General features: G+C 41.5%; 1 protein-coding gene across 5 annotated transcripts in view; it reads left to right on the top strand.

Moving 5' to 3' along the window:
* Positions 1 to 17,737, top strand: part of ANO1 (anoctamin 1) — a 78,879-nt gene that overhangs the window by 44,591 nt on the left and 16,551 nt on the right. For 2 of the 5 annotated variants that reach the window (XM_032690457.1, XM_032690462.1), the window contains exons 7-16: positions 80 to 131; positions 2,693 to 2,758; positions 3,255 to 3,310; positions 4,837 to 4,878; positions 8,359 to 8,423; positions 8,970 to 9,104; positions 10,067 to 10,227; positions 13,477 to 13,559; positions 15,187 to 15,198; positions 16,025 to 16,096. In XM_032690457.1, coding sequence (XP_032546348.1) covers positions 80 to 131; positions 2,693 to 2,758; positions 3,255 to 3,310; positions 4,837 to 4,878; positions 8,359 to 8,423; positions 8,970 to 9,104; positions 10,067 to 10,227; positions 13,477 to 13,559; positions 15,187 to 15,198; positions 16,025 to 16,096 — 744 coding nt within the window. The remainder of the gene's footprint in view (positions 1 to 79; positions 132 to 2,692; positions 2,759 to 3,254; positions 3,311 to 4,836; positions 4,879 to 8,358; positions 8,424 to 8,969; positions 9,105 to 10,066; positions 10,228 to 13,476; positions 13,560 to 15,186; positions 15,199 to 16,024; positions 16,097 to 17,737) is intronic. The other 3 variants (XM_032690459.1, XM_032690458.1, XM_032690460.1) reach the window with 3 other exon arrangements.

Below are 17,737 nucleotides of genomic sequence, written 5' to 3'. Positions count from 1 at the left end.
CTGTACACAGAAAGATTGTGCTTTTTCACTGGCAGTGCCTGGAGTAACCCTTTCCTTTCTTTTATTTTTGCTGCTGCAGGTCTATGAAATATTGAAAAGAACAACATGTACCAAAGCAAAATATAGCATGGGTAAGGAACTTTATTTAGCTTTAAGATCAATATCATTTTCAGGTATTGAAAACAATTGCACATTGTAAATGGCTGTGGAGTTTAGGTTCTTCCCCTGCTCTCTAATTTGATGTACGTGGATGTAATTGTTTTATTTGGAAATCTGATTTAATCAGCGTAGCTGTTTGACATTTTTTCAAATGTGACTTCGGAGATTCGGCTCTAAATTAAATGGTAAGTGAGCATTCAGCCCCTGCAGATGTTACTGAGGTCTTTTGCAGCAGGGCTGGCTGCTGATACAAACAGTGGATAAGCTGTGCTCTGCCCTGGCTCAGTTTTACCCTCGCTGAAATGGATGAGGGTTATCACCACGAATTTCAATAACTGCAGTGAAAGTCTATGGCTTGGCCCATTGCTTTTAAACAGGAACCTCACATTTTATAGGGGGGTGTCTTTTCAGTGCCTTGAGTGGAATGGTCTTAACTGATGACTGCCCAAAACACTATCCTAAGTGGAACTGAGATTAATCCAGTGGAACAGCCAAGGACTAAGCTGGCCCTCAAAACAGTTGTTGCAAGTCAGGGGTGTGGAGTTTCTACTGCCATGACCAATAGTTTTAGGATTTCAGCCTTAGGGTTTGTGCTGTAGGAATTAAATTCATAATGCAGGTAAAACATGAATTGCAAATCAGGTGACCTTAAAGATTTGTTGGCAGCTTATCCTGTTCAGCTGTTATAAACTTTATTTTATGCATATTTAGGCACGTACTTGACCATGGGACCAACGTTAACAAATAGTTAATGGTAAATCAAAATAAATAAGGTAGAACGGTGAATTCCCAAACAAATTTCTATGAGCAAAGTGCATGAACATGGGAGAAAATGTTTGATAACTGTTGAAATCTGTTATAGCGTTTATTTGCTTACAAGCACTTAAATAAAACAATGAGAACTTGAATTACAGGTAGTTCTGTTCAATATTGACCCATCAGCTACTTAGAAAGACAGCAAATAATAGAAGAATAACCATGCCAGAAATCATTTCCATGCTTAGGCTTTTGTATTGAAGTGACAATATACAATGTACAATTGTTGACTCCTTATATACACTAAGTTTTGGTGTTCAGCCAGTATTAACAGAAGTGCTGTTCTCTGTAGCCTGGGAAATCCAAATTAATCTGTGACTTTCAGGACCCTTTTCAAGTCTGGTGCTGGATCATTTTCACTGGAAATTACGTCGTTACACTCTTGAAAGGGGAAGGTCACACAGCTCAGTTTGAATTCTTGCCTTGGAGTTGGTTTCTCACTTGATTATTTTTTTTTTTCTTTCTTTTTTTTTTTTTTTTTATTTTGGTCCAGAAACGGGAAACACATTAAAGATTAGCTGAATAAGGCAGAGGCTAAAGGATGGTAGAGTGTTAGGATTCCTGGGTCATTCTTCTGCCTAAGGCTGGCAAGGCCACACCATATACCTAATAAAAACATCCTTAGGCCAGGCCTGCCCAGCCGTGGGCACTCAGCATAACTCAACCACATCCTCAACCACAACCCAGCAAACAGATTTGAGCAAACACAGATAATGCTGCAACATTGCTGCCCAGCAGGAAAAAAGGCAGCTGCCCAGGGAACACTGCAGTCTTTGTTATTTATTTTGAAAATTCGTGAAAATGTGACTCTGTCTTCATTGTTAAATGTAGAGGGGGGATTATGTAGCTCCTTTTTCAGTCACACGGCCCTAGAAAAATAATTTATCTGCTCACCAGTTGTTTCTGCCAGAACATTTGCAGACAATTCATAGACCTGTATAATCTTAAATAGGGCTTTGAAAATTAATGATACTGCAAGATACTGAGCACTCCTGGAGCTGTTCCTCCAGCAGGTGATTAGTATCTCGAAAATGTTAATGAACTTGAAAAATTCCCCTTTCAAGAGCAATCAGAAATGACTCTGTGAACCTACAGTGGTTCATAGTTCGTAGTGGCTCATGGTGGTTCCTGGTTCATAGTTGCTGTTCTTTCATATCCAGTCCCACACTCTTTTCTTAGCAATGAACTGATGGGTGACACAGAGCACACTGTAGCACATCATTTTTCTTTTCTTTTTTTTTAAATCCTTTTGAATTCTCCCCAGTGCCAGTGGCCAGGTATTTTTTTTTTCCCCAGTTGGCATTAATCAACCTTGCCTTGCACAAAGGCAAGTGTTTGCCTTAGCCCTGATTCAGCACCCAGAACTGGTTCACTGACTCCCCAAACGGATGACATGACACCTCCAGACGTGGTTAATGCACCATGATTGGAAGTTTCTATATTAATGTCAGCAGAGAATTAGAGAAGTAATGAGCTTCAACCCTTCAAAGTCCAGGTTCCCAACCTTTGGGAATGGTGCAGGGAGCTGCAGTGTTTTGCTCCTCCAGACTTACACATTTCATTCCTCCTGCCCCACCCATACTTTTATGGATGAGGGGGATCCCAGCCCTGGGAAGGCAGGATGCCTCACAGCCCCTTGTGCCACGTAAATTTATAGATGAAGCATTAATTGCTTTCAGCCTCATGCATGTTCACTAATAAACGGATGTGTAAACAGGGAAAGGAGAGGGAAGAAAGAAGGAAACTACCCTTTTAAATAAAAGACGAAAATGTGGTAAATATGGTAAGTATTACGCCAAGGTCTTCGCAAAGGCTTTCCCTACAATTTCTCTGATCAATCTGAAATCTCAATTCAAAACTCTGTGTGGGTGATGTGTGTGGATGTGTGTTTCCATGTGCCATCAATTCCAGCCATATTCTCCTTGTGATCCAGCCTTCTGCTACACTTTCAAATCTTCAGGCTTGCCCTTAAATCAAACTGACTCTTCAGAAAATGTAATTTATTTTAATGACTAATTTCAAGTCATCGGCTTCTACTTCTTGATTCTCAAATATATATGACTTCCTCTTGCTCTCTGCAGTTTTCCATTTCATAAAATGAGTCGTGTATAATAACCTATATGATTAAAAATGAAACTACATGGAAAGGAATGAGGTGGCAGAAAAATCATTATCCAATCAAATGACTGTTATTTTGAGGGAAATCTCCAGGAAGGATGATAAAGTGAGGCTGTCTAGCCTTGAAATTATAAATAACTATTATGTCTTTATTTTTCAAGGGATCACTAGTCTGCTTGCCAATGGAGTTTACAGTGCTGCATATCCTCTGCATGATGTAAGTGATCTTGTAATACATTTTACATGTCTGCTACCTGTCACCAAAAAACCCTTCCCTTCGTGTGTTACGTGTTAATGGCATCATCCCAGACACAAGTGTTTTGGTTCCTGACTTCCTGCTCGCTTGTACCATGACTGCAGGAATTCCTGCAGCTTGTTTTCCATCGCTCTGCTCAGTTTTAATGGATTCCCCCACCTCTGTCCTACATTTGGTGATTGTGAGTGACACTGGAACGTAACGTTAGAAGAGTTGTTTTGGTGGGGGGTTTAGCAAATTAAATGCTTCTGTTATTTTCTGACCTTCTGCTCAGGAGATCCCTGGCATCAGTGCTGGGAAACATATTTATTCCTGGGGCACCAAGGGCTAGTTCCCTCGTTGCCTCCCTGAATCCCCCCTGGCTGCATGGAGGTGTCAGGAGCTGTGTCTCTGTGCCGTCGGTTGCCACTGGAGCAAAAACCATAAGCATTTTCTGAAGTAACGTATTTCCTGGGACTGGGTGTGACTGCAGACCTTCTAACTGATGAAACCTGCTTTTGGGCAGTTCACTAAGATGTCAAGAGTGTGTTCAACTGTGGTGCTCGTGAAAAGGGTTATTGAGAGCTAAGGAATTTTGGTGACACTCATACCCAGACTGCGGGTCCCCGTCCTGCCAGAGGGGCACGCAACTGGATGCTGATGGCATTTTCACTTAGAGGTTCAAGGTGCAGCTAGAACTGACAAACACACACTCTTAGCCCTACAGAAAAGCTCAACAGATGTCAAGGGGACATGGCAGTCACTCTCTGTGTGAGCATCCAAGGGCTGTCGAGCCTGGTGCCGGTTTTCCGGCCTGGGATGTGAGGATGAAATGTGTCTCCCTAGTTTTCTGCTCCCCACACTCACGCTGGTTTCACATGGGACTGGGAGAGGTTTGTCTTGGAGTAACCAAGACCAGAACAGCCTCTTTATCTGCCTGATGTTTATCATGAATGTCAGGACTCTCAAACTGCAGCCATATCGTGTAGAAATCAAGAAAGGCTGAATAAACTTCTCTGCATGTTCTTGCCTCACGTCTTTAGACAGCTACTGATAGTCTTGTATGTAAGTTATTTATTGTCTTAGTTTACTCCTTCATCTTATTTAAAAATAGCTCCAAATTAAAACCTCAAATCTAATCAGCCCTGAGTGTTTGGAGTCTGGATAGGGATCAGCTCTCTCAGCTGGTTTCTTCTCTTTCAAGTGGACTGAGCTGAACCCCAAATACCATGGCAATACCACATCCTTTCCCCTGACATTTTTAGGCCACCTTTATCACTTATTCATTCCTTTTCCCCCAGTGACAGACACTATTACTCTTTCTTAATGTGCCTGATGACAGAAGACAAAGTGTGCCATGACAAATGGACTCCTAAAATACAGCATTATTTTACAGCTTGCTTTTTCTGGTTTTGATGCATTAAGTGAGTGGGATACAGGGGAATGCAAATACAGAGCAGTTCTGGGCACAACTCACTGAATGACGCAGATTTTCTCTTTTTTTAAAGGGTGACTATGAAGGTGAAAACGTGGAACCCAATGACAGAAAAGTAAGTTGATACGGGGGGGGGTGAACATATTCATGAGAGTCCCAGCCTGAAGAGTCACCTGTTGCAATCTGGATATTTGCCAAGATTCCACAGAAAATACTACAAAAAGGCACTAAATGCCAAGCAGTAGAAGTACAGAAGTACTTCCCAGCTTTTAAATTTGCCCAAATGTGGAATGCAGTATAACATGCATAAATAAGCAATGTATATGGTATGTATAAATAAGGAATATGTATAAAATACCCAGCTCAGTAATGATATGTTCGTGCCACGTTGGTAAGAATATTGACAGCATTTCTATGTAACTCCTCATAAAGTTCAGATGATTTCAGGCCAGCTCTGATGAGAATGTGCTCAGTCATATTCAGGTATCTGTGTCAGATACAAATCCCGCTTCGTTCCATGGCGAGCTCCGGTCTCAGCACTGCAAACTCTGCCCAATTAATTTGCTGCTGATCTGCAGTGTGAGGATCAGAACTGGTGTGTGTGGGGAGGAAGCACCTGAAAACACAAGCCTGAAAATGACTGGGAAAGATAAATATGGAATATTTATCAGGAATAAGAGGTCCCCAGCAAAGCTTTAATGTGGGCTCTTTGGGCAGAAACTGCCCTGTGGATGCACAGTGTTTCCTTTCAGTCCGTGGCTTAAATTGTGGTTTTATTGTCTGTGTAGTGAAAGACATCAGTTTATTGCGGTAAAACAAGTGGGAATTATTCTATGGAAATACTTTTCATAGAAAAAAAAATAAAAAAATTTCGCCCTTTGTGGAAATGTTGATTTCTTAAATTCAAAGTGCAGTTACTCCACCCTCCCCATCACACTTCCCCAAAGAAGTCTGGCTTTTGTCTCTGCGTGTCAGACAAAAACCTGAAGTAGAGAGGTTACAACCAGTTCTCTCAGGAGGAGCTGCTAAATTTGGGTGTCATGTGGTGGCTTTTAGACCTGAAACTTTGCCTTTCCAGTTTGTCTCGTGGTTTCGTCTCCAAAGAAATGCTCTGGACGTGCATTTCTCGTAGGAAAAGGAGATCCAAAGACTTTCAGGTTGGACATATAAAAATAGGTACCCAAAATTAACAGTCTGCTGGGCCTTTAAGGTGTAAATTGCTCATCAAAGGGCAGTGGATGTTGTCCCCCTCCTTCTATTGATTTGTGTTAAAAATACCACATACCTGTCATTTCATCTTTAAGCAACACAACACCCAACCAAAAATAGGATTAAAGTCTATATTTTATGGAAGTGTCTGGATTATCTTCTTCACTGCTAGCATTTCAAACCTCGCAAATTCACTCATTTCACAAGTTCATTGTGTATTTGAAAATGTTTACCTTGGCTTTTGACTTTAAGTTCCCTCAAATAATCTTTTGGTGTCTTTTGGCGTGTTTCTTCTGGTTTCTTGAAGCTTTCTTTAATCTAATCCAGTGCTAAGCTAGGTCTGTGCCTTTTTTTAACAAGAAAATTAAAGATTTGAGGCATAGAAATGAAGTAAATATTTAGGTCTAGTGCGCTGATCTCCTCTAATCATGTCTTTGAAGCTGTGCTTTGAATATCAGGCTGATAAATGTCAGGATAAATGAGATAATTCATTTGTACTTTAGACACAAATTTGGTTTCGAGTTGCACAAAACTAAAACATGGCACTGATGCAAAATCCCTTTAGCTGAGTATTTTCCTGATATGCCTGACAAGCTTAGATCACAGAAAAGGAATCCAATTTACAGCACAGACTTAGTTGTAAAAAAGAAATTAAAACAGAGTGCACATGGATGTCAAGGTGCCCCAAATTGTTGCTTCCCAGAGATAGGCAACAGGCCTTAAACTTATGGAAGATGTGGTTAAAAGAAACCTAAAGCAGAATAAAAACAAAATATACAAGAATTTTGCTGTTGAATAAAGGCCTGCTGTTAGGATTCAGTTTCTGCCTTTACTGTTGTAAGGAAATTAATAAAGATTAATGATTTTGTGTTGCTGAGGGGAAAACCCACAGTCCACTTAACGTTTTTGATGTCATGTTTCTGTAAAAGTTAAGGAGTTGCTTTTTTTTTTTTTTTTCTTTTAATGACTCGAACCATTTGCCTGAGAAGTACAGCAGCTGAGCTTGGAAAGTCTGTGTTAGTGGTTTGTTTGGCAGGAGAGTTCCAAAAGCTGCTCTAGAAACGTTGTTGGCTGCGTGACTTCTCCGTGATAAAAGTGTGAGCGGGAGGAACGGGCATGGGCAGTGGTCAGGCTCTGGTCTGCCCTTCATTTCCCTGGGGAGATGGAGGAGTTTGATATCTGTCAAGGTTCTCATGATAAAATAGCCTGTATATTTAGGGAATAACATCCTGTTTGGGCTGTTTGCTGTGAACAAAATTCATCGTGTTGCCCTCCCCCTAATGATCCTGGTTTAGGTCTCGGTTCCCCTTCGAGTTTCTTGCAAAGCTGCACTGGGTGTGCAGCCCTCACCCCACCCATGGAGGGTTGTGTAACCAAGCTCTGACATCTTCTTTTTGTTTCGTTACCCCACATTCAATGAAAATAAATACCTCAGCAATGATCAGTTTGTGCTCTTACATTTGGGGTGGAAGCGACTGTGTTGTTGAATTAATAAAAACAGAAGTGACCGTCCAAGGGTCTCCTTGAAATATCAATCCTTGCTCCAGGAGCATTTACCAAGTTTATGTCACTGGGATGAAGCAGGGAGAGAAGCAGTAAAGGGAGATCTGACCTCATAAGCAGATATAAAGCTGTTCTTCCCCCACAGAAGAGGTGCTGGGTGGCCAGAGAGCCCAGTTCATCTTCTTCAGTATTTTTTGGATTTCTTGTTCACTCCATTAGCTGAACTGAATAAATGAAAGAATCAGGTCTGAGAAGAACTATTTACATATTTTACAAAATAAAGGAAAAGCTGAAGGTCTCAAAGGAACCTATTTTTGCAAGGGATTCAATTTTTTAAATCAGTAATGGGGATCATTGTTTTCCTTGGGCCATATCCTAACCAAAAGGAAGAGTGGAAATCATTGGGTTCTTGTGGCTTAAAGCTGAAAAACATCCTAAATGCAAAGAGGTCCTTTGAGGGACCTCTGCCCAGCACCTCTTGATGGATGCTGAATTACATAGTTTGTATAGCAAAAACAAACCAGTTTATCCTAATTTTTTTTTCTGTCTTCTAAAAGCTCAAAGCATATTCATCTTTCACATCCACTCTGCTATGGAGCATAAACCCAGGACTGCTCTCCCTGTCTCTGCTGTGGTTATCCATCAGTCCAGTTGCTGAAGAGCCTTTTAATGTGCTAGAATTCATCACTGTGTTAGAGCATGCCAAATCAGCACATTTATTTTTTTAATACTTAATGCAGGCTGAGTGCATTGGCACGTTGTGGGTTGAAACCACAACGGGGTGAGACCACTCCACCCCCCCCAGTGTGAGCTCTGCAGTTTGCTGGGGCCAAAGGAGAACACGCTGCTCCTTCAGCTCTCACCTCTCCTTTCTGTTTTGCAGCTCCTGTGTGAGGAGTGGGCGAGCTACGGAGTGTTTTATAAATACCAGCCAATCGACCTGGTGAGGTGAGAGTTGAGCCCTTAAACATCGTGTTTCCACGGGGCAGAGGTGAAGCTGTGCAGAGAGGTGCTGATGGGGGTGTCTGTGCCCTCAGTGCCACCCCAGGGGATTCTGGAGAATGGGAAACTGGGGGAAAAGGAGTTTTATGTGAGTTGAGAACATGCTGATGCATCCCGCCTAGAGTGGAAGCTTTTTAATTTTGAATCAATTCTGTTTGCTCGTGATGAGACTCTCTGAAGAAAACGAGGTGCTTTTTTTAAGAGGATTCGCTCGCAGAAGATCTAAAGATAACAATTTGCAGAGCAGAAACATAGGGGGGGAAAAAATGACTAGTTGGGCTGGCTTGTTTTCATGGTGCCTGCATCTCTGGATGAACTCCAAGCATCATGAGAAAGAGAGTCCTCTGAGAAGAAAAAAATTCCCACAGGTCATCAGATCTTACTTTCTCCATGCTTAATCCATCTGTGATTCATAATTTTAGCCACGTTTTATTTTAGGAAATAGGAAACATTTCTCTCTCTCTCATTTCTTTTTTTAAAAATTTATTTCAGAAAATACTTTGGAGAAAAGATTGGGCTATATTTTGCCTGGCTGGGAGTTTATACACAAATGCTCATTCCAGCTTCCATTGTCGGGATTATCGTTTTCCTCTATGGCTGTGCCACTGTGGATGAGAATATACCCAGGTAAAACAAATAAATAAATAGATTCTGTTGCTGGAGGGCACTGTAAACTCAAAGTTAACTTTCTTTAGAAACATTTAGAAATGCCCCCTACCAAGGGCACAAAAGAGCCCATTTTAATCTCATTAGCATTTATTGTTAATTTTTACATGTGAAGTTTGCATTGATGTGCTACAAATAATTCTTGGCCAGTTGCTCAGGTAGTTGGTTTTGGTTTTTTTTCCTAACTGTGATCATTATGTTAAAACAAACCAACAAAATACTGCTAATGATGGGGTTTGGTGCTTCCCAGCACAAAATGCTGAGGGAGGACATTGTGTGACTTTTAGATGCATCAAGAATGTACATCGCTCAAATAAGCAACTGTGATCAGATTAACAAAATCTTGATGTCCTCCTATTTTTAATCCTTTAGTAAGTTTTGCATTATGATGTTTTTAAAGCCCTCTGATTTTGCATTATTTGCCCTTCATGCATCATCAAGCTGGAGATGCAAATTACATGGTTTGTACAACAACCATGAGCCCTGAATAACAAAGCAGATAATGGATACAGAAAAATAGATTATTTTTTTTTAATTCATTAAGATTGCTTTGTACTGCTTCCAACAGTTAAAGAAAGTCAAAGGGAGGGTCACTGTTGCTATTACACAGATGGAGCACTGAGAAGATAAATTGGTTGAACTCCAGTCTCTTGATACTTGTACCTTATCTATCACTGTAGTTAGAATTTCAAAACAAGAATACTTCAGTTTTATTTTATTCTGTAAGATCCTATAGGAAAAAGGGATCAGCAGCCATGAGGATTTCAGCCCCTGCCACAGTGGAGGTTACAGACAGGACTGCTCTGAGTTCTCTGAGTGGTCTCTGATGGTCCTACAGACCACCAGAGGAGAGAAGACCATCAGAGCGTGAAGAGGGAGCCACACTGACCATGCTTCTCCCACATCTCGTTGCTTTGTTGCAGTATGGAAATGTGTGACCAGAGGAACAACATCACCATGTGCCCCCTGTGTGACAGAACGTGCAGCTACTGGAAGATGAGCTCTGCTTGTGCGACTGCCCGTGCGAGTCATCTGTTTGATAACCCTGCAACTGTCTTCTTCTCAGTCTTCATGGCTCTCTGGGGTGAGAAGATCTATGCCTTCATGTTAAGTTTTTAATTACTTACAACAGGAAGGAAAAGAAGAGATAAAGCAGTGTATTTATACTCAGGCAGTTAATGATGTAAAGAACCTCTCTTTTTTTCCTTCCTTTTTTTTTTTTGTTTTTTTCTTTCCCATGAATCTGCCACGCCCAAATTTATATTCTGGACTGGAGGCTAAAATTCAAACAGTTGCTCAAGCTGAATATCAAATGAAATTGTTAAGCATCTGTCATAAAACTGCTGCGTGGTCTGTCAAAATTTCATTAACGGGATTGCACAGCTTGCCAAAAAAAAAAAAAAAGAAAAAAAAAGTCTTTGCAGAGCCAGCTTCCACTTTAGAACATTACAGAAGAAATGTATTAATGTACTCTGGGGTTGAGGGGAGGGCTCTGGGGGGGAAGTGTAATGGCCTTTAGCATCTTCAGGACAAAGTAACATTGATTCCTGAGCGTGCTCCGAGATGCAATTAAGTTTATCAGCAGGCAGACCCTGAAGTGGGAACAGTGGCTTTGGAGGTATTTTTCCTGCTGCTGGCTGCCCTCGTGCTTTGAGCACATCACTTAACCTCTCCTGGCTTGTCTCTGGAACTTGGGTAAAGGTATTAACCCTCTCGTGAAACCTTTGTGAGAGGGTCTTCAGGAATGGTGATGGAGGGCTCTTCCCATCCCTACTGGAGGAGGGATGGGGACCCCATCCCCAGGCATGGCCACCGGGGGAGAGGAGTTTTGGTGGCCACATACTCCCAGCCATCAGTGAGAGCAGCACAAGATGATGTTTGTCTTCCTGCACACCTTGTGAACTAACATAACCTGGTTTGGATTACATTTCATCTTAATAATATACCCTGAGTTTTTATTTTTTCTGGGAGCTGCTTTTACATTACCATACCCCTGGACAGATTTAAGTGAAATTTTGCGTAATTCAATTTAAAGCAGTGTCTTTTTGGCCAAGGTCTCTGTTTGAGATGATAATGTTTTAGATGATGCAATGCTAGGAGCTCATTATCAAGTACCTTAGGGAGAAGGACTAGGACAGAGGGATTTTGGGAACAGTGGGGTGCAGGTTTGGAGGGAAAGCTGGGAATTGGTGGGGGGAGGTTGAGCTCAACCAGCTTTGCAGCAGAGAGGAGGAATTGCTGTCTCACAGATCATCATCTGGCCACGCAGCATTTAGGGAGAAATGTGATGTACCCCAAAGCAAGATGCAGTGTCAGATTTTAAACGGTCCAATTCTCTCATGCAGAGAGTGAAATATCAACTTCTGTCTCCCTTATTTACCATTATTGTGAACCCCACGTGGATCTTTGGCCCTGTTGTCCAAAAAGTAGCAGTTTGCCTCCCTTTCCATAGGAAACATGGGTCTCTTCATCTGTTTTTTTACGGTCTTGGGCAAGGTAAAGAAGGCTGGCAGAAGCCAATTTCTGGGCTCTGTACAAAATCTGAGAGAGTTTTGAAGTGGGATGTGAAACTCCTCAAGTTCTTTGGAATCAACCTAAAATTTCATCGTGGTGCAATACCACGTAAAACAAACGTTGTTGCAGAGAGATCTTTTTCAATGGGGAAAATAAGAACTTTTTCCACGTAGTTCTGAACTTGTATTATTGAATTCATGTGCAGTTGAAGAGCTGAGGCAGAGGAGACCCAAGTAACCTGCTCAGGACACAAGCACCCTTAGCACAGCAAGAAGATAAGCCCAAGTTTAGTGGTATTACTGTGAGCAAACATTAGGCCAGGCTTTCTTTGTGTTGTGGTGGTGTTTTAACACCCTGGCAAACTCCACTCCCACAAGCCTTAAACCAGCTACAGAACCAAAATGAGCCCTGGTCAGAAGTTCAGCATTAAACATGGACTCTAGCCCAGTGCTGTTTGGTATTAAATGGCATTAAAAATGTCAGAGAATCCAGATAAGATCGTCTGGACAGCAACCTTTGGGAATTTTTAAGCTCCACTTACGCTTAACGAGCGCAGATGAAATATGAAAATGCAGGTGCTCCTGGCAGAGCAGTGCTGCATCACTCCCTGGCACCTTCACTGAGGGCTTCTGAAACGACCTGGCTGTGTTTCAGACAGTCTTTTCATCTTGCCCTGTTGTAAGCCAGTGCCACAGAAGGGTTTCTAGTAGCACGAGGGAACAACATCCCGTTCGTTTTCCGTGTTTCTGGCTGCACGTGGGAGCTGCAGATCCCGGCGTGAGAACTGCTGGGAGAGGGGAGGCAATTCCAGGACCATGACACAGACCCTCTTAAGGCACAGCCACGGCCATCCTGATTAACAGGAAGCCTGTGGCTTGTGAAGAGGCTCAGTTGTAACTTTTCCATGTGAGAGTTTCGCTTGGAAGGCGAATGAGTGTCACGGCCCCAGCCTGGCTCCAGTCATGAGGGTGTCCTTTCCTCTCTATTCAACTTTCTTACCCTCTCCCTGCCTCTGTTTTTCTTCTGGATATGAGTGTTTCTGAGCACATCTGTTAATACTCACTGCAGGAAACTCCCCTGGGAACACCATTTCTTGGTAGAGTTGCCTCTTTCATAATCACTTATTTATTATACAACTCTGGTGTATTCCCAGCATCTAAATATGTCCTCTGAGAACTCGCTCGGTCTCAGGGGCAGATAGACTGATATAGACTGGGATCATTCATTGGGACTCAAGAATTGCTTTAACGAGTTTTTTTTCTCTAAGTCCTCTCCATAAAAAAAAAGGACAGTGTTTTTGGTGGTAAAAACCCACAAAGGCTTCCTCTCTCACAGCCTGCCCACCTGCAGCTTTCACACCAGCCATCAGCATTTGGGTTTGGGTGTGATGATTAGAGCCAACCATACTGTTAAGGCCTTTAGATGGATGTAATTACACGATATAAAAATGCTTTATCTTGACATCTTTGAGGGAATAACTCTACCATCAGTTCAAGGTTAGTCAAATCACTCACGTTTTATACAGATAAAACACAGGCTTGTTTGCACTTATGGATGAAATTATATGCAGATGAAGACCATTAATCACACATACAAATATTTAAATAAGCTTGGGTACCTGACTTTCTTAGACCCCTTAAAAATCGCAGGCACCTTTCTACATGAAGCTGTGGATGCAACAAATGCCCTTTTTTTTTAGTTTACCTAGATAAAACATTTGACTCCTGGCCCATCAGTATTTCCCAGACAGACATGACTGTTGAATACAACAGAACAAAAATGAAGTTGTGTGGTATTATATGTCAAACTGTTGTTTCAGCTGCCACCTTTATGGAACACTGGAAGAGAAAACAGATGCGTCTCAACTACAGGTGGGACCTGACTGGGTTTGAAGAGGAGGAGGTTTGTCCCTTCAGTTCTGACTCTTTCGCTTCCACCGTGGTGTTACCAATAGCTCCTCACCCTGACCTGACAGACTTTGCCTCGTGGGGAACCGTTCTTGGGATGTTTCCATCGTTTAGGAGAAAGGAAAATCTCTATAACATGAGCTGTTTGAGGGGGTTTTTTTGTAGCAAGGGTATGACTAGTACGTCTTGTTGCCGTAGAAACGTAATTGTATAGCCACAAAAAGTGATTTTATTTTTTTTTTGAAGCGTGTAGTCGGGTCACACCTAGTGTGTAGGCATGGAATATACAGCTCAGAGCTCACTGCTGGGCTGATGTCAGGGTGCCAACAGCTAAGGACCTCATTCATCACACACTGCTGTAAACCAGGAATGAATGTACTGGAGCTGATAAAGTTACAGCACTGTAAAATAAAGCACTGAGAAATTCCTGTTAACTTTAACGATGCAGGATCAAGCCCTGACTTGGAAAATACCTCAGAAAGCACTGCCAGACTTGTGGGCTTTGGGGCATTGGGAGGGACATAGTGTGGAGGTGGTGGGGTTTTTTTTTTTTCATTGGCTAAAAAAAAAAATAATATCTCCAGCCAAGGTCGTACTAAATATGCTAAAGAACATAAAGGGGAAAAGGGGGGAATTTGTATGAAAAAAGGTCATCAAAATCAGTGGAGGAAAGGAGAAGCTGAAAAGCTGCATCCCACCTTTTTGCTTTTAATTCTGTCACTTTGCAAAAAAAAAAAAAAACAAAGGAGGCACCTTCCTGGAGCAGAACACAGTCCCAGCCCCCTCCCCCCAGGCCTTGCCCTGCTGTTGTTATTAAAAGAACTATGACCTCCCTTGTCATATCTCGAGATGTTCTAAATAGATACACAACAAATACTGCTCACGTGAAACAAAACCCTGCCCAGCTCACTGAGCCTGGCACAGGCATCGTTCCCCTCGCCCCCAAAGTCTTTCTGTTTGAATTATCCCCCCCCCCTCCCCTTAATATGTTTATCTCCTTCCTTAATATATTTAGGGGCCCTGTGCCAGCAGCCTCTGTGCCGTGTGCTGTGCTGGTTCATACCTGTTTACTGGGGTTTAATAGAGGGATTTATTCCCTGGACACTATTCTGCTCTTTTATTTTTGGCAACTTGTTGTTATCACACATGAAAGTGGAGAGGATTAAGTGTATCTTTCCGATATCTATCCTCTTCATGTCTGAGTTCACAGCCCCACAGAGCAGCTGCTAATACAGTATATTTTATGCTGTGTTTTGGGTTGTCAGTGCTGGATAATCTGGTCATGTGTTTAGCACCGAATTTAGGCTCCTCCTGCCTCTGATTTGGGGGAAACTTAAGCTGGAATCATGTTGAAGAATCAGGGTTTCAAGTGAAATGCTAAAACCCAAAGTGTCTCATCTTGGGGTGTTTTTAGGGGTGCCTGAAGTTCACACAATACTGACAGTAATGTTACTAAGTGCAAAACACGAGTAGACTGATTTTTGCCATCTGCTGTACCTGTGTCTGTTTTATGTAATTTTGAAAATATAAATCCAGTATGATCTGCAACTGTTCAGTAATCAAATTTTTGTTTATTTGTTTTTTTTTCTTGTTTTTCGTGGGTTTTTTCTGGTTTCCTGAAGGAGGCAGTCAAGGTTTGGAAAACATTTTTTTTTTTTTTAAATCGCTCCTACCTTTTTTATTCCATGTCTACTGATGAATGCCATCTTTTGATCTCCATTTCTTCTTTTTTGAGCATCAGATTTTCTTTAGATCTCCCACTGGTTGCTTTGCCTTTACACCCTCCCGCTCTCCACTTGTTCAGACTTTTTTCAACTCCGTTCTGTTTCCCATCCAACGCATAATTTTGAATTCTGACTCTTTTATGAATGCATAATTATTGTGAATCCGTGAATCTTTCTGAATCTTTTGGCTGTCTCTTACTTCCAATTGTTTCCTACACCTTCTCCTTCAATGCACATGGAGAATCTGTGGGTGCTGTCCAGGACAGAATTAGGGGAACGCCCCAACTGACAATTCTCTGGGATCCCAAAGCCAAGTATTTTGCAAACTTACAGCAGAAAATTGTTTCCCTCATGAGCTGAGGATCACTGAAATTACAGATAATGACATTCAATTTTTATCAAAAGTGTAGGTAATTAAAATCCAAGCATCATGTCACTTGGTATGAACTGTGCTGTCTGCAGGTTGTGATGTGTATCTCATGTATTAAATTTAATCTCTGTAACGTTGGATGTGGGTGTCCAGACTGTTCTGCAGTTGCTGCTGTAGAACTGTGAATGATACAGGATTTAACATTTTTTTAAGTACAGTCAGTTGACATGAATGACATCAAGTAAATTGGGATTCAGTTCAAAAACTCAGAAATTATCAGGAAATCGACCTGCAAACAGTCCATGTGTAGCTGATATAGAAAAAACAAGTAATCTTGCTTTTTATTAAATGTGACTTGTTTCACAGGATCATCCAAGAGCAGAGTACGAAGCTAAAGTTTTGGAAAAGTCACTGAGAAAAGAACACAAACATAAAGAGGTATGGTAAAAATATTCATTTGTTTCACTTAGAAAAGACTGAAAAAGAAGGTTGTTACAGCAGGCACTGACCCAAGACTAAGGAATAGGTAAAAAATAGAACTGTTACTCAATTGTGTTTAAATTCCAGGAATCTTCAATCCTAGAGTACTTGGTGTGTGCCAGGGCACAACACCTGATTAAGTCTAGAAATGCTTTTAATGATTAGATTGAGGAGTGTGGCTTGGGGAAACTAATTGAGCCCCATCAAAGGGGTGCTCCTGTCACATTAATAAATCAAGTTTGAGAAAACCGCAACAAACCACCTTACTCTGTGCAGTAAAAGTACCTGAAGCCTCTCAGGAGAAGTTCTCTGCCGTGCTAGACTTTCTCTGCAAATAAAAACATTACTGAAGAGCACTAACAGCGATTTCCACACCAAATTCCAGCTTTCAGAATAACTTTCTGCCTTTTAAAAGCACAGCTTCCCTTTTGTTCCACTGAACAGAGCAGCGCTCACTTTTGCTTTTAACTTGCTCTTTTTTTCTCGCCGTTGTGAGAAAGGTGCTGCCAGTCATCCTGAGAGCAGCTAATCACCCCTGAGAGCAGCTAATCACCCCTGAGAGCAGCTTCCCTGCCCTTTCCCTGAAGGCTGTAATTCTTTCCCTGTGACTGCCTGTTATCAGCAGATTGATTGGAAAAAGCTCCTTTTCTCCCCCATGTACCGGCTTCCACCCTACCAGAAGTTATTCCCCCCCCCCCCCCCCGCCCTTAACTGCAAGAATTTAGCCATTTATGTGCTGTGTGTTCAAGAAGAGAAGTAAAAACTCCAGCATAAACCAAACCTGTTGGCAGAATGTCCTCTCCTGTATCTGTTGCCAGTGGCACAGTAGTGTGGAGCCGTTCCCTAAATAAGGATTTTATGACAACCCTATGAAATTACCAACTGCAATAACAACATTTATGCAATATACTCTTTAGGGGCAGCATATATAGATTGGGCTGGTGTTAAAACTAAATTTATACTTGAGTACCATCTTCTTAAAAGATGCTGCAGAGCTGCCAGTGGTTTGTTCCCATTAATCTGTAGGATGCTGTAAGTGGTTCAGTGCCATGTGCAATACCTTTGTTACAGCAGATCAAATCCCTTTCAAATCACTTGCAGAAGAGAAAAAAAATTGGGTTGCTGCCCTCTTATAGGCTGGGTAAATAATTTTGAATACAGACTTTACTGTATTCTGCTAAAAACCTGTAACATGCTGTACTTTTGAGTATATTAAGCATTCAGGTCTTAAATGTGGAAGACTAATTGAACAATCAATGAATGGTGGCCCCCTAAGAATGAAAGTTGAGCAATTAAGAGGGTTTTGGGTTTTGGGTTTTTTTAACCAGGCTATTTATAAATTTTTGGTCTGCGTTCAATTTGGATGTTGCTAATTTGGGAAACGTGAGAAAAGGAGGGTTTTTTTCTGAAAGACTTGGTGGTTATCTTTCATTGGGATCTGGTGTGTTAAAGTTCAAATTCAACAGTTGTAAGACAACTTGGAAATCTTATCAAAGAAAAAAATATGTAAAGCTAAACCAAAATTCCTTCTATTATTTTCAAGAGAAGTCCAATTAAAAAAAAAAAAAAATTAAAGGAAAAAGGTTTTGGACATTCTTT

The sequence above is a fragment of the Chiroxiphia lanceolata genome, chromosome 6 (assembly GCF_009829145.1).
Source record: "Chiroxiphia lanceolata isolate bChiLan1 chromosome 6, bChiLan1.pri, whole genome shotgun sequence".
NCBI lineage: Eukaryota > Metazoa > Chordata > Aves > Passeriformes > Pipridae > Chiroxiphia > Chiroxiphia lanceolata.
Note: the sequence above shows the minus strand (reverse complement) of the source record. Positions and strands in the feature narration are given on the sequence as shown.